This window comes from Ranitomeya imitator, chromosome 1 (assembly GCF_032444005.1).
Source record: "Ranitomeya imitator isolate aRanImi1 chromosome 1, aRanImi1.pri, whole genome shotgun sequence".
Lineage (NCBI taxonomy): Eukaryota > Metazoa > Chordata > Amphibia > Anura > Dendrobatidae > Ranitomeya > Ranitomeya imitator.
The window spans coordinates 796,377,534-796,392,917 of record NC_091282.1 but is presented as its reverse complement, the minus strand read 5'-3'; the positions used below and the strand labels follow the sequence as shown (position 1 = coordinate 796,392,917).

Sequence of the window (15,384 nt, the reverse complement as noted above, 5' to 3'; positions counted from 1 at the left end):
CTCTCAATCTTTGACAGCAGCATTTAAGTGACGTTATCACTCATTGACCAACTCCACAATGTGAGCGCAAGGTTCAGATAGGTCTGCTGAGGACCCCGTCACCGCCATCATAGTCGTTTAGCATTGTAGTATATACAAAGAGCGATAAGAGGTTTAACATCTACTAAAAGGTAAAAGCAAAGAAACAATAAAAATTTCAATCCCTCCCCTTTTCTCAGATCAAAAATTAAAAAATAAGTCTAATATATGAAAATACAAGGTTTTTTTTTTGTCTTTTAGTCACCGCACCGCTGCACCCAAAAAATGCAGCTAAAGGTGATGAAAGCGGAGTATGCATCTCAAAATTGTATAGTTAAAAAATCTTCATACCGCTTCGGCGACCGAAAAATACAATGATATTTTCCAGAAAATGGTGAAACAAACTTAAATTTACAAAGTATTATTTTCAGCCACTAAAATACATGTAAAATTAGTTCGGTATCCCCATAATCGTACTGACCTGAAGAATCATGTATGTTGCCAGGTAAATGAGCAATATGAAAAAGAAATTCCCCCACCACCTCAAAAAGAAAAGAAGCGTGTTTTTTATAACCTTTTCACCGCATTTAAAAGTAAATAAATTCCTATTTCTCCTTCGCCTCATTGGGGGACACAGACCGTGGTGTATGCTGCTGCCACTAGGAGGCTGACATTAAGGCTTCTTTCACACTTGCGTCGGTACGGGTCCTCGCTAAGCATCGGCGCAATGTACGCACGTTGTGAAAATTTGGCATGACGTGGGCAGCGGATGCAGTTTTTCAACACATCCACTGCCCATTCTAAAGTCCGGGGCGGAGTTCCGGCCGCACATAAAGGTATTTCTTACCGCGCGGGGTAAGAAATGGCGGACGCGACTTACGAAAAAACGTTCCCTTGAACGTTTTTTCGTGCCGTTGATCCGCCAAAACATGACGCATCCAGTGCACGACGGACACGACGTATGGCCATACGTCGCGATCCGTCGGCAATACAAGTCTATGGGCAAAAAACGCATCCTGCGAGCACATTTGCAGGATCCGTTTTTCCCCCAAAACGACGCATTGCGATGGACGTCACATGACGCAAGTGTGAAAGTAGCCTAAGTGATACAAAAAAAGTTAGCTCCTCCCCTGCAGTATACACCCTCCTGCTGTCTCTCAGCTAACCAGTTCATGCTTAGTGTCCGTAGGAGGCACACGGACGGGTCTGCTATTCAAACCCAAAACTCTATTATTTTATTTTTACATTTTTTACCTTTCTCATTTTTTATTTTACTTTTTTTCACGGAGGAATGGGGCGACAGATCCTTTCAAGGTTCCGATCTCCCCGAACCATCAACGGACAACAAGCAGATGGAGTGTCGCCTCTCCGTATCCTCTCCTGCGACGTGCCACGCCTGAGCTGATTCTTAGGGGCGACGGGTCCTTTCAAGGGCACCGATCTCCCCACACCTTCAACGGATGAGCACATGGAGCGTCGCCTCCACGTATCCTCTTCCGCAGCCAGGCCTATTGCCGAACGTTCAGCCCTGTCCCATCCTAGGTGATTAACCCTTTGGATGTACACAGGCCCACCTCTTGGCATCCGAGCAGCCCCCACTGCACCACCACTGTTAAAGCGGATGGTACAAGCAGGCGGACGGTACCTCTCCACCTCCCTTCTAAAGGGATGAGGGATGGAGGGTTTTAGTTTTATCCCTGCACCGTCCAAACAGCAGTGACAACAGAGGATCTTTTCTACTTTTCTGACCTGCTGAATAGAGCTGCGTACTCTGCTTTCCGGCAGCTTCTCGGGCTCCGCCAGTGCTATGCCGCGCCTCCATGGCTCTTCCCCCCTATTCAGGCGCTTCTCGTTCAGGATGAGAACACTTGCAGCATATTCTCGGCGAACATCTTCATCCTCCTGCTGCTTCCGGACACGAGCTGAAATCCGGGAACGGCTGCTACATAGGATCCGGCGGTATTCAGCGCTGAAGACTGCGCTAATCTAGCGTGGACTCGGGGGGGACCCAGGATCTGGGTAAGGAGACGGCACTCCCTCCCCCTCCCCACACTGCCTCCAGCAGAATAAAGGCCATGACCAGTATTCCCTGGTCCTAAAGGCACATGACCAGTATTCCCTGGTCCTAAAGGCACATGACCAGTATTCCCTGGTCCTAAAGGCACATGACCAGTATTCCCTGGTCCTAAAGGCACATGACCAGCCTTCCCTGGTCCTAATGTAAGAGAATAGTGCTGTTATGGACAGTAACACACTGCCACTTTAAGAGACAGCACCCCCTTGTCTGGTACGATGGAATGTCCTGCTTCCCCCTGCTATAGACGGTGAAGATAAACTGCCCTAGGATGAGGGGAGGAGTTGAGCCTGAACTGTGCGTGTGAGCTGAAGCTCCTAGGGAGAGAGAACTGTGTGCTGTTTACTATAAGAAAGGTCCCACAGCTTGGGACGAAGTTTACTTGTGAAATTTGCAAGACTTTTCCGGATACAGCAAAGGTGGCTGTCCTGTGCTAGTTTGTGAAGCCACGAAGATACTGAGAAAGGGACTTACAGTTTCCAGGAGCATACCTAGGATCCAGAAGCAAGGAGAAGACTACGTTTCACAGAGCTGACAGAAAGCCGTGCGCACCATCATATTGGACTTCTGGGGGCCCCTTGGGACTGGACCTGAGTCCCCAACATCACCGTGAGTCTGTTCCTGTTTGGTGCACCTTTTAGGGCCTAGTGTAGGCTTCATTAGCCAGTACACGGGAGCCGTGTGGCCTGCTTAGTAAAGGCCAGGGAGGTTATACATAGAGTAGCATCGTTATTTAATTGTTTAAACTTGCTTGTGAGACATATTCTGGGTCTGTAATAGTTGTAGCACCGTGCTCTTTTACAGGAAAGATTACACATGTACATTCTTTTGCCATTGGAAACCCCTGTTAGCATCTTCCTCATTCCCTTCATTCCTTGCCTTCTAATAAATCAACCCTTTGTTGTTTGCACCTCATCTTGTGCACAGTAGTCTCCCTGCACAGTGGTGGTCCCCCGGCCATCGCTTCACTAAAGGCACTTGACCAGTATTCTCTAGTCCTAAAGGCACATGACCAGTATTCCCTGGTCTTAAAGGCACATGACCAGTATTCTCGGGTCCTAAAGGCGCATGACCAGTATTATCTGGTCCTAATGGCACATGACCAGTATTCCCTGGTCTTAAAGGCACTTGACCAGCATTCCCTGATCCTAAAGGCACATGACCAGTCTTTCCTGGTCTTAAAGGCACTTGACCAGCATTCCCTGTTCTTAAAGGCACATGGCTAGCATTCTCAGGTCTTAAAGGCACATGACCAGCATTACTTGGTCTTAAAGGCACAACCAGTACTCCCTGGTCTTAAAGGCACATGACCAGTCCGAAGCCGGTCACTCTAAATGAGTTCAGGAGCCCTCTGCCGCCGCCGATCCCAGCTTATCCCAGAGTGCCTAGTTCCCCTGAGTGCGCTTCGTCACTACCGCAACCCATGGCTTCTCTGACCAAGAGATTGAATCCCTGTGGCTCGGAGTGCTTGCAGGACCGATATAGATGGTCCCTCTGTTACATGGGAGCCGTCGGCTAGCAAGGACCACAAGTATTCTAGAAACGTACAAGCATCTAGAAACGTACAGGCAGGTGTCTATAAAACGGGAGCTTCCTTTCCTGATCTCCCTCACCAATGATTTGGTGAGAACAAGACTCTGTATATGGATCGGATGTTGCCTTTGATCTGGACTTGCCAGAGCTTCAGAAAAGGATGGATTCGCCTACTTAGACCATCAAGCAATCACAGTAGATTGACGAGGACTCCGGTTCTGCTCTAGATCACGCAGTGTCCCTCAAAAGGAGACTAAGCTCCCTCGTAAAGCATTTGCCATTCACCCTGACAGGGAGCGTCCGGATAAGCGATCCACTGGACAGAAGCCTCTTCAAGCGCGGTATCCCTTTTCAGCCAATATGCGAACACATGGGGTGTCCCTTCCACGTATACCCCCCTAAGACGTAAGATGCCATGCCTGGTCTGATTTTTAGGGGCGACGGGTCCTTTAAAGGGCACCTATCTCCCCACACCATCAACAGACGAGCACATGGAGTGTCGCCTCCATGTATCCTCTTCTGGAGCCAGGCCTAACGCCAGACAACCAGCCCTGTCCCCCCGGGGACCTTAACTCTGTGGATGTACAGAGGCTCCCTTTTGGCGTCCGAGCAGCCTCCTCTGCATCACCACTATTTAGCGGATGATGAAAGAAGGCGGACGATCACTCTCCACTTCCCTGTTAAGAGGATGGTGGATCGAGGGTACATCATTTTAACTTTCCTGACCTGCTGGATGCGTCCACGCATTGTGCCACCTAGCAGCTTAAAGGGAACCTGTCACCCCGTTTTTTCAGATTGAGATAAAAATACTGCACGGGGCTTCAGGAAAATAGCCGCGGGATGCCGTGCATGCGCAGATGGAGATCGCCACCAACGGAAAGCTGGGGAAGAAACAGCGATGTCACCACGCCCACCTGACCTGACCAGACTGATTGACAGGCGAAAACGGCGACTTTGGTAATGTATTTCGCAGCATAGGTGGGGAATCAGGGTACACTACATACACTATTGTAACGCACAGCGCAGGCCCTATTTAACAGTATTTTTATCTCAATCTGAAAAAACGGGGTGACAGGTTCCCTTTAACAGGATATAATCTCCTGTGGTATACCTAACAGTATCCCTGCCCGATGGGTCATCAATTAAAAATACCACGGACTGGGGCGTGGCCTAGCAGGAGATGTGAGAGGACGCTTGCCGGACCTCTCCCGCTGCCCGAACCGAGACTTAGTGGATACTAAAGGCGCCGCCGAACGCCAAACACCAGAGGAGCAGCTCCTGAGTAGCCGGGGAGCAGGGAGAGTAAAACGCGCGCAGCAGGAGCCGAAAAATGACGCGCAAAAGGCAGAAAGAAGCCGGGGTGGCTGGCTGCACGCGCTCCCAAGATGGCGCCGACAGCGCAGCAGAGGAGGCGGCAAAGGCAGGCGCTGCTTACCAGAAGCGGCTAGAAATACTAGCAAAGCTGGAGCAGTTCGCCAGAACAGAGGAGGCAGGACGGATAATGCAAGGAGCTGAAGGAGAGGTGACAGGAGGAGCGGTGGACTCAGTGGAGCAGACGGGTGAGCAGGCTGGGGCACAGAGGGAGGTGGTGGAGAGTGAATCCTGCATAGCACCCACCATAACACCAGCCATAAGCAATGCCCCACTGGATAAAGGGGCTGGGCTGGCCCTGCATTGTGCAGCACAGCTGGGAACTGTATGTACTGATGAGGCTGCGGAGCCGACCCTGAGGGACATTTTCTCTGCTATATTGTCTTGCAAGACTGCTTTAACAACCCTAACTGCTCAGGTGGATGGCCTGAAGGGGGAGGTCTCCTCGTTTCGCTCAGCCATGCACAAAATGGAGGGGAGAGTTGAACTGTTAGAGGAACGTGTAGGGGGAGCGGAGGACCAAATTGCCGAAATGACTAAAAGGGAGAAAAAATACATCCAGCGCATTTCAGAGTTGGAGCTTAAAACTGACGATCTGGAGAACCGCTCACGTAGAAATAACTTGAGAATTGTTGGTGTGCCTGAAAAGGCAGAAGGAAACAACCCCACGGAATTCATTGAGACATGGTTGAAAACTAAGGTGGGAGGAGATAGTCTCACTAAATTATTCGCGGTTGAAAGAGTTCACAGGGTGCCGTCCAGACCTCTGCCCCCTGGATCCTCTCCAAGGACCTTTCTGGCTAAAATCCTGAACTATAGAGACCGAGATATTCTGATGAGGAAGGCCAGGAATATGGAGGAATTAACCATCGATGGCAACCGAGTATCTATCTATCCTGACTATTCCACAAGTGTGCAGAGGCTTAGGATGAAGTTTGGAGAGGCTAAAAGACGTCTGCGTGAACTGGGCCTGGCTTATTCTATGCTGTATCCGGCAAAACTACGCGTGGTGGCTATGGACAAGGTCCACTTTTTCCAGAGCCCCGAGGAAGTGTCACACTGGTTGGATCTGAACGCGAAGCGTATTGGAGCGGAAAAGAACCGCTGAGGAGGATCAGGAGTGATTTTCTGTCTAAAGTGTTCATCTGACAGAATTAACTGAGTTACGGGTTCACTGTGACAGAATACTGGAGTAACTTGTTTTGAAGGACTATTGCGCTATGGTTGTGTTCGGCGGCGCAACTGTTTTTACATTATGTTTCAGATGGGCGGGGGGAGGGGAACGACTGTTGGATAGTGGGAAATTTATTGTGGGTGAGTGTCAGCTTTTAAGTCACTGGTAGGAGTGTTAGTACGTTCCCCCTTTTTCTCATAGAGAGGGAGTAGGAGTTCTGTGAGGAAGGAGGTTATTGAGGGAGGGAGAGGTAAGGTTCAGGTTATTTTGCAATAATGAGGGATTGGGGGGAGGTTTGGGGTGGGAGGGGTCAGTTTAGGGGGGGGAAGAAGATCAAAAGATGGGAGAAGAATATTTTAATTGTTTGGCAATATGATGGGAGATAAAGTAAAAATTTTGAGCTGGAACATTAGAGGTCTATCAAACAATACAAAGCGTACGGCGATTTTGCAATATATCTTGAAACAGAGGCCCTCGCTGATATGCCTTCAGGAAACCCATTTAGTAAAAGAAAAAGTGGATATACTGCATAAAAGATGGGTGAGGAAGGCGTACCACGCGACATTCTCGAACTACGCTAGAGGGGTGTCGATTCTGGTGCACACGAGCGTACCGTTTGAGGAGGTGGAGGTGGTGATAGACAGTGATGGACAGTATGTATTCCTAGTGTGTAAAGTATTTGCTAAATTGCTATGTGTAGTGTCGGTATATATTCCTCCACCGTACTCGGGGAAAAAATTGCAGGAAATCCTTAATATAGCCGGTAGATGGGGGGGGGAGTTCCTTTGCTTATAATAGGAGATGTCAATAACATTATTAACGATCACTGGGATAAGGGTCAACACGCACAGCTGAGGGCGGAAGGGAATGAGACAGCGTTTGGCAGTTATTTGAAAGAAGTGGCATGGAGGGATCTGTGGAGAGTCCGTAACATTGACACATACTGCTTTTCCTGCTATTCGGCGACATATGGCTCGTTGTCTCGTATCGATTTGGCCCTAGGTAATGAAGGAATGGATGGGCTGGTGCAGGGGGTGGAATATATGACTAGGGTAATCTCGGACCATAGTCCGCTTGTGGTAATACTGAAAATTGAAAGCCAGGGGGAGATAGCTAAACGGGGGTGGAAAATTAACCCTTTCTGGTTGCAAATTCTGGATATGGGAAAGATAGGGGAGGAGCTGGAGGAGTTCTTTCAAATTAATAACGGTAGTGCAGCGAAATACGTGGTGTGGGATACCATGAAGGCATTCTTGAGGGGGATATTATTTAGAGAGATATCTAGGCACAAAACACGAACAAGGGAATCTGATAAAGCGATAATGGAAGAATTGAGGGTAGCGGAGGCTGCACTGAATGATCTGCGCTCACAGGACACCATAGAACGTATGAAGAAGGCTCAGGAGGAGGTGAATAAGTTACACTTACGTAGAGCAGAAAGGACAAGGAATTTCCAAAGAGAGGCATTTTATGCGGAGGGAGAGAAAGTGGGTCATCTGCTGTCGGTGGTGGCATCGGCGCAAAGGGAATCGGCACATGTACATGCCCTAGAATTGGAGAATGGCAGTATTGTCACACAGGGGGCCCAAATTGTGGAGGGATTTAAGGGATTTTACAGCAAATTATATACATCACGATTGGAACAGGGAGAAGAAGGAATTGACAGGCTCCTAGAGGAGGCAGACTTGCCTAGAATAGAGACAGAGGATAGAGAATGGTTGGATAGGCCGTTTACGGTGGAGGAATTGGAGGGGGCCTTGAGATCCATGGCGGGAGGGAAGGCGCCGGGGGCGGACGGCATTCCTGTCGAACTATATGGCGACCTTGCTGAGGAGCTGATGGCTCAGTTGTTGGGGGTCTTTGAGGAGTCGCTGGAGAGAGGTATATTGCCTAATTCCATGAGGGAGGCCATTATTGTGGTCATCCCCAAACCAGACAAAAATCCACGGTTACCGGAGTCATATAGACCAATATCACTCCTAACAACAGATGTCAAGATTCTGGCTAAGGCCCTGGCGAACAGGCTGACCCGGGTGATAGAAAAAGTGGTTCATTCGGACCAATCAGGCTTTATGCCTAATAAATCAACTGCCATTAACTTGAGAAGGCTATTTCTCAATATGCAAATACCGGCTGATAATGCTGGCAGGAGAGTGGTGGTTTCCCTCGATGCACATAAGGCCTTTGATAGTATAGAATGGCAATACCTGTGGTCGGTGCTGAGTCGTTGTGGGTTTGGGCCAGTCTTTATGTCATGGGTGAGACTCCTATACTCCTCTCCGGTGGCCAAAATCAAGGTGAACAATATGATGTCAGACAGCTTTCAGCTTTTTAGAGGTACAAGGCAGGGGTGCCCGTTGTCCCCGCTACTGTTTGCTTTGGCGTTGGAACCACTGGCAGCGACTATCAGACGGTCTCAAATGGTGAAAGGGTTTTTATATGGGAAGATGGAGGAAAAAATCGCCTTATATGCAGATGACATACTGCTTTTTCTTGAGAGCTCTGCGGAACCATTGAGGAACGTAATAGCATTAATCGAGAGATTTGGGCAAATTTCAGGGCTAGTTATTAATTGGGACAAATCGAGCGTTTTGCAGGTAGATAGAGAAGTGGATTGTACAAGGGAGGTGGAAGAAGGTACAAAATTAAGGGTGGTCACTCAGTTTAAATATTTGGGGATTCAAGTAGCTCTTCCCTTAACCAGATTTGAGGAACTTAATCTCGAGCCTTTAATAACTAAGATACGCACTAAGATCTCAGCTTGGAGTAAGCTAAATTTGTCGGTGGTAGGAAGAGTAAATCTCCTCAAGATGGTGGTGATGCCTCAGATCTTATATGTCCTACATAATTCTCCGGTATGGATCCCGATGAGAACATTCCGTAAGCTGAGATCGTTATTCGGAGAGTTGGTGTGGGGAAAGAAGAGCCCGAGGATTAGGCAGGAGACTCTGCAGAGACCCAAAGATGAGGGGGGGCTTGCGTTACCCAACCCATGGTTGTACTTTCTGGCTGCACAGAGCCAACATCTTAGGGGATGGGGGAAAGGGTTAGAGGAAGAAATGGGTCACAGTAGTCTGGTGCATATCAGCGGGGTGTGGCCCTTGAGTTTGGGTCTGGAATCAGGACTATTTAGGAAATTGGGGACTGGTTGTCCCACCATGAATTTAATTCATAGAGTATGGCAGATGCTGAAGCGAATTAGGGGAATTGGGGGATTCACGGAATTTTCACCTATCTGGGATAACTCATCTCTTCAAGAATTTAACCATATGGAAGGAATGGGAGAATGGAGGGAAAAGGGCATTAGGCTATTAGGACAACTGATTCACAATGGGAGTCTTAGGTCTTATGATGCGCTTCAGCAGGAATTTCAGTTTCCGGGGTTAAAATGGTATCAATATAGGAGAGTTCAGCACGCTTTTCAGGCACAGAGGAGGAGGGGGCCCATAGTGATTCAGAAGGATCTCATGTTAGACTGTATACTAAATAATAATGGAACAAAGGGGGCTATATCGGAAGTATATGGGGATTTACTACACACATTTTTGGAGGATTACCCGATTAAAGCTAGAGAGAAATGGAAGGCCGAACTGGGGGAAATAGACGATGACAAATGGGGGTCTATTCTGGAATACATTCCTAAATTGTCAATGAGTGAGCCTGGGAGACTGTCGCAACTGTATGTGGTTAATAGGGCCTATAGGACACCCGACTTGTTGTTCAAAGCCGGAGTGAGATTGGATTCTGAGTGCCCTAGATGCACTCAGACTGAGGCGGGTATGCTTCACATGTTGTGGGTGTGCCCCAGGCTCTTTTCGTATTGGGTAGCAGTGTTGAACCAAATTGGGGTGCTTTATGGCTGTGCGGTTCCCAGGGATCCAGTGGTTTGTATACTTGGGTATGTGGAGGAATTGTCGGCCGATGAAACTGCCAAAATGGCAATAGCTAGATTGCTCTTCGTTGCAAGGAAAGTGATTGCGAGATACTGGATTAGGGAGGAACCTCCAACCAGACGAGAGTTTGTTGCACAAGTGAATCATATTGTCCAGCTCGAAAAAAGCATCTATACCAAGAGGAATAGGATGGGATTTTTTCAAAAGCTATGGCAGCCATGGCTAAATGGGAATGATTAAGAGGTTGTGGAAAACAATGTTAATAATGCAATATGTTTGTAATAAAGAAGATCTTCTTGTGGAGGAGGGGGGGAAAGTTGGGGTTGGTTATCTGAGGGAGGGAGGGGGGAGAAGGGGTATATTTTCTTGTTAAAATAAAAAACACAAATGCACCTTGTTGTATAAGTAGATAACATTTATTATGATCAATATAAATTTATCTGATTTAAAAAAAAAAAAAAACCCACGGACTGTCAGATAGCAAATCTGGCTCGTTCCATCTTGTGGCCTCTGGTTCAGCGCTCTACCCTTCCTTAGCCGCCGCATGGGTTGCTAGAGCAATGGTCTCCTGGTCGGAGACCTTAACTACTTTGATTCACAACAGTAGCCTCTTCCCGAAGACAGTACAGCTGGTCAATCAAATCTCTTGAGCGGGAGGGATCTTGGTCCCAAAAATGGGGATGGAAAAATGAGACCGATCCTAGACCTCAAACTTCTAACAAGCTTGACAAGGCCCTCCTTCTTTGGATGTTCGGAGTTCCTCCTTTCAGCCATTACCTCAATGGAAAAAGGTGGAGTTTCTGGCATCCATCGACGTTCGCAATGCTTACTTCCTCATTCTGATTTTTTCCCCCCTCTCCAAAAAAATAAATAAATAAAAAAATTTCCTGCACTTTCCATTCAGGAACAGCATTTTCAGGTCACTACCTTGCCCTGTTGGCCTTGCTACCGCTCCCAGAGTGTTCACAAAGGTCATGGCGGCTGTCATGTCCATCTTGCACTCTGAGGGCGTATTCGTCCTGCCCTATCCGGTCGAATTTCTAACCGTCCTTCCAGGACTACGCTGAGTCCGACTATATCACTTGTGACACCCTTTCTCACCTGGGCTGGCAGATAAACTTAGACAAGTCTTCCTCATTTCCAGCCCAGCAGATATCCCTTTTGAGGATGATCCTGGACACCTCCAGAGGGTTGGTGATTCTCTCTTGAGACAAGGCCTTGGCCATTCAACAGGGAGCTTGCGCACTTGGTCACCCCCTCATTCCATTCGATTTGCTATGAGGGTTCTGAGGAAAAATGGTGGTGGCAATGGAAGCAGTTCCCTTCGCTCCGCTTGTTTTCTGCAGGTTAGATAGGCTTTCAGAGGGTAGTCTCTGAGCTCCTTCCTCATCCAGGGGAGATCCTTTCTCCCGATTCAATGGTTATTAGTGGTTACCGATGCCAGTCTTCTGGACTGGGGAGCGTCACCACGCTGCTCAAGGCCGCCTGTCATCTTGAGAATCCAGTCTCCCGAACATTGTTTTGGGGATCCGAGAGGCACGGCTAGTCCTACAGCAGGTCCCCACTGCCTTCTGGCTGATCACGTCAATCATCTAGGAGGTACCCGCGGCCATGGCCGAGATACCTCACCTCACATTCTCCGATGGGCCGAGATCAATCACTTGGTGATCTCGGCAGTACACATCCCAGGAGTAGAACTCGAGGCGGCAGACCTCTTCAACCGCCAGGGTCTCGCCTCAAGTGAGTGGGAACTTCATCCAGAAGTCTCCAAAACAAAGAAGAAAATGGAGTGCACTCACCGGTCCAAAATGCAAACAGTCCTTTAATCAAAACATGTGCAGGTACACTGGGAGAACGTGGAACAGAAGGACGACGGCCGTTTCACGCTACTGCCCTTCAACAAGTCCTTGATTAGGACCCGTTGAAGCGCAGTAGCGTGAAACGGCCGTCGTCCTTCTGTTCCACGTTCTCCCAGTGTACCTGCACATGTTTTGATTAAAGGACTGTTTGCATTTTGGACCGGTGAGTGCACTCCATTTTCTTCTTTGTTTTGGATTATCATGGACTGACAGGCGTGCACCCAAGTGTCCAGCAGCAGGCATATAGGCACAACAGCTTGGAATTTCTGTGGTGGTATTAGAAATATTTAGTAGCAGTGCCATGCATCACTTTTTTTCTCTCTATATAATATTCATCCAGAAGTCTTCCAACAGATCTGCCTTCACTGGAGCACTCCAGATGTAGATTGGACGGAGTCCTCTCCAGACTGAATCCCAATGTACTCGAGTTCATAGTTCGGTCTCGAGATCCAAAAGCCAGCGCAGTGCATGCTCTGGTTCTTCTGTGGTACCAGTTCAGTCACCCCTCTTCCACTACTTCCGAGAGTCTTTAGGAAGCGGAAAGGGTCCCAGTGATCCTGGGCGATCTGCACTGACCACGTCAGGTTTTGTTTGCTGAGCTAATACAACTCATCGACGATTTTCTCTGGCGGCAGCTCTGAGCCAGGCGCGACTCTCGCAACAAGTTGTCAGCGACTAGTGCTTGTAAGCCCACCTCAGTACGCATTTTGCTTGGGGCAGAGATTACGGACGCCTCCCCCCTTTTTTAGTTTTCCTTCAAAACCATCTAGATTCAGGCGTGACGCTCAGCTCGCTGTAAGTCTAGATTTTAGCCTTTTCGGTCTTATTGCAAGAGAACTGCAAGTATGGACTGTCTCGCAGGGAATTTTCACATTAGGTTCTTCCCTATCGCCTACCGTTAGATCTTTGGGACCTTAATGGTCCTGGTGGGGGGGTCTTACAGTAGACTCCTTTTGATCTGGGCAGACTTTATGGTCATGGAAGGTCGCCTTTTTTCTCTGTGGTCACGTCATTCAGACCAGTCTTCGAAGCTAGCCACTCTGTCCTTTCAGACTTTTTTCATTATTGCCATCAAGGCAAGGTTGTCCTTAGGCCGTCTTCGTCTCTTGTTACCAGTGTGGTATCGTAGCCCCTCTGTTACGAGGACATCGTTCTTCCCTCGTCTCGTTCGGCACCAGTCCACAAAATGGAACGGGTTCCCCATACTCTGGATGAGGTGAGTGCTCTGAGAAGGTAAGTAACGAGGACGGCATCCTTGGACACTTTATTTGGGCTTCCTGACGGTTACAGGAAGGGTTTAGCCACTTCATCGGCTATGTTAGCTTGGTGGTTTCGTTACACCACCCAGGGGTCCTTCTGCGTCAGAGGTCAGCCTATCCCAGCGGGGATCAGGGCACTCCCCACTTCGTCAATAGTTGGTTCTTGGGCCATTAGGCACCAGGGGTTGGCAGAGGAGGCAGACAAGGTTGCAGTTTCATCCAGTCCGCACACATTCTTGAAGTACTACAATATTCACTCCCAGACTTCTGCAGATATGAGTCTGGGCAGGTGGACCCTGCAGGCCTCTGTAGCGCATTCTTAAGAAGCGGTTACGCAGGGCCTGATCTGTTAGGTTGTCACCACCCAGAGACTGCTTTGGGACGTCCCATGGTCTGTGTTCCCCAATGAGGTGAAGGAGAAATAGGGATTTTTGTGTACTCCCCTTAAAATCCTTTTCTCAGAGCCAATCATTGGGGGACACAGCTCCCTCCCTGCTAATGGCTCTGTGCTTGTTCTGCAATTTGACATGTTATACTTTTATGTGTTATTATTGATCTCCTACTGCTTTTGCACTGAACTGGTTCTCTGGGAGCCAACATGAGGGTGTATACTGCAGGGGAGGAACTAACTTTCTTTGTAATACTTAGTGTCAGCCTCCTGGTGGCAGCAGCATACACCCATGGTCTGTGTCCCCCAATGATTGGTTCTGAGAAAAGGATTTTACGGTGAGTACACAAAAATCCCTATTTTTCAATATATTTATATGGTAATACTGATGGTGTTATTCAAAACTGCAACAAAACAAAACCCTCGCACAGGCTCGTTGCTGTAAAAATGAACAATAAGCAATTCTTTGAAGAAAAACTGGGAAAAAAATGAAAGTGAAAAAATCGCAGGTATCAATTAATTTTTAGTTATTTTTTTATTCTTTCTTTTTTATTCTCCAGAAAGCAGTTCCAGAAGTCGTGTGGGATCTCTCGAGAGCACACCGAGCATGGACAGTCCGTGCTCTCTAACCTCGTACTTTTCCTGCACTGCAGCGGGTCTGACCAGTGACCATTTAAGCTCCCAGGAAAGCCTGATTAGCAGGAAGTGTCACGGTGAAGAGGAGAACACGTCAGGCGTCTTCAGCACTACCCGAACTTCTGATTCCACAGCTCCTGATACTGAGGGCGAGAGCAATTCATACCATGTGGAAGAAGATAACGATGGAAGCACTAAGAATAATGACAGCGCCACATCTGAAGCCACTGGCATCTCTATGTCTGATGTTAGTTCAGCGGCTGGTGATATCTGCGCTGAGGGGGAACATGGTGACGCCAACGAGCAAGATGCCGTAATGCAGAAGCAGGAGAGTAATGACTCTGGAGGACAACGTGCAGACTTAAGCAATGACTATAATCCCCAATCCATGAACGGCTACAAGGATGAGATTTCGGAGAAGCCGAAAGAGGCTTCTGAGGTACGGTGCCACATACCCTCAAGTTCTATTTTGGACACTTTTGGTCTTAATGCATACCGTTTACCTAAGGACACGATAGAGGCCATCGCAAAGTACAGACCGGAGCGCAGCGAGCACGAGCAGTCTTTGGCGTCCAGCGATGACGAGGACATCTACGGTCATAGGATCCAACACTCTTCCTCTGACGTCAGTGTAGCAGAAATGGCCGTATCCCAAGATCTGTCACGGTCCATGCAAGAAGAAAGCACTTTACTGAAATCAGAACAGGTATAAATAGGCTTCCGCAAAGTTAATGCATTGCCCAGTGCCAGAGACTACCCCTTTAAGCTGTTTTTCCCCTTTTAGTAGTTTTTTTTTCCTATTTTCCGATGGTGAAGCACTCTCTCCCCTCCGTACAATAGCGGTCTCTGTAGTCTCATCATGGTATAGAACATTTTTCTTTGCCCCTCTTTAGCTTGCGGAGAGCTGGATGGTTTACTCCGGACCTGCCAGTGGCATTCTAAGCCTCGTCGTGTCCGAGAAGTACGTCTGGTGTCTGGACTACAAGGGGTCCCTGCACTGCAGCTCTGTGCCGGGGGTCGGCCTGCGCTGGCAGAGGTTCGAAGACGCCGTCCAGCAGGTGGCAGTGTCTCCCTCAGGTTTGTCAGTCACTGACACGTCCTATAGATCAGAAATCCAGATGTACCTGGGACTGTATCACTGCAGCTGTGGAGACTGTATGTGTCCACACGGCAGTATAG

General features: G+C 48.4%; 1 protein-coding gene across 4 annotated transcripts in view; it reads left to right on the top strand.

The window, feature by feature from the left end:
• TECPR2 (tectonin beta-propeller repeat containing 2) overlaps window positions 1-15,384 on the top strand; it is a 62,010-nt gene that overhangs the window by 25,332 nt on the left and 21,294 nt on the right. For 3 of the 4 annotated variants that reach the window (XM_069737865.1, XM_069737846.1, XM_069737875.1), the window contains 2 exons: window positions 14,130-14,911; window positions 15,099-15,282. In XM_069737865.1, the coding sequence (XP_069593966.1) occupies window positions 14,130-14,911; window positions 15,099-15,282 (966 nt within the window). The remainder of the gene's footprint in view (window positions 1-14,129; window positions 14,912-15,098; window positions 15,283-15,384) is intronic. The other variant, XM_069737855.1, reaches the window with a different exon arrangement.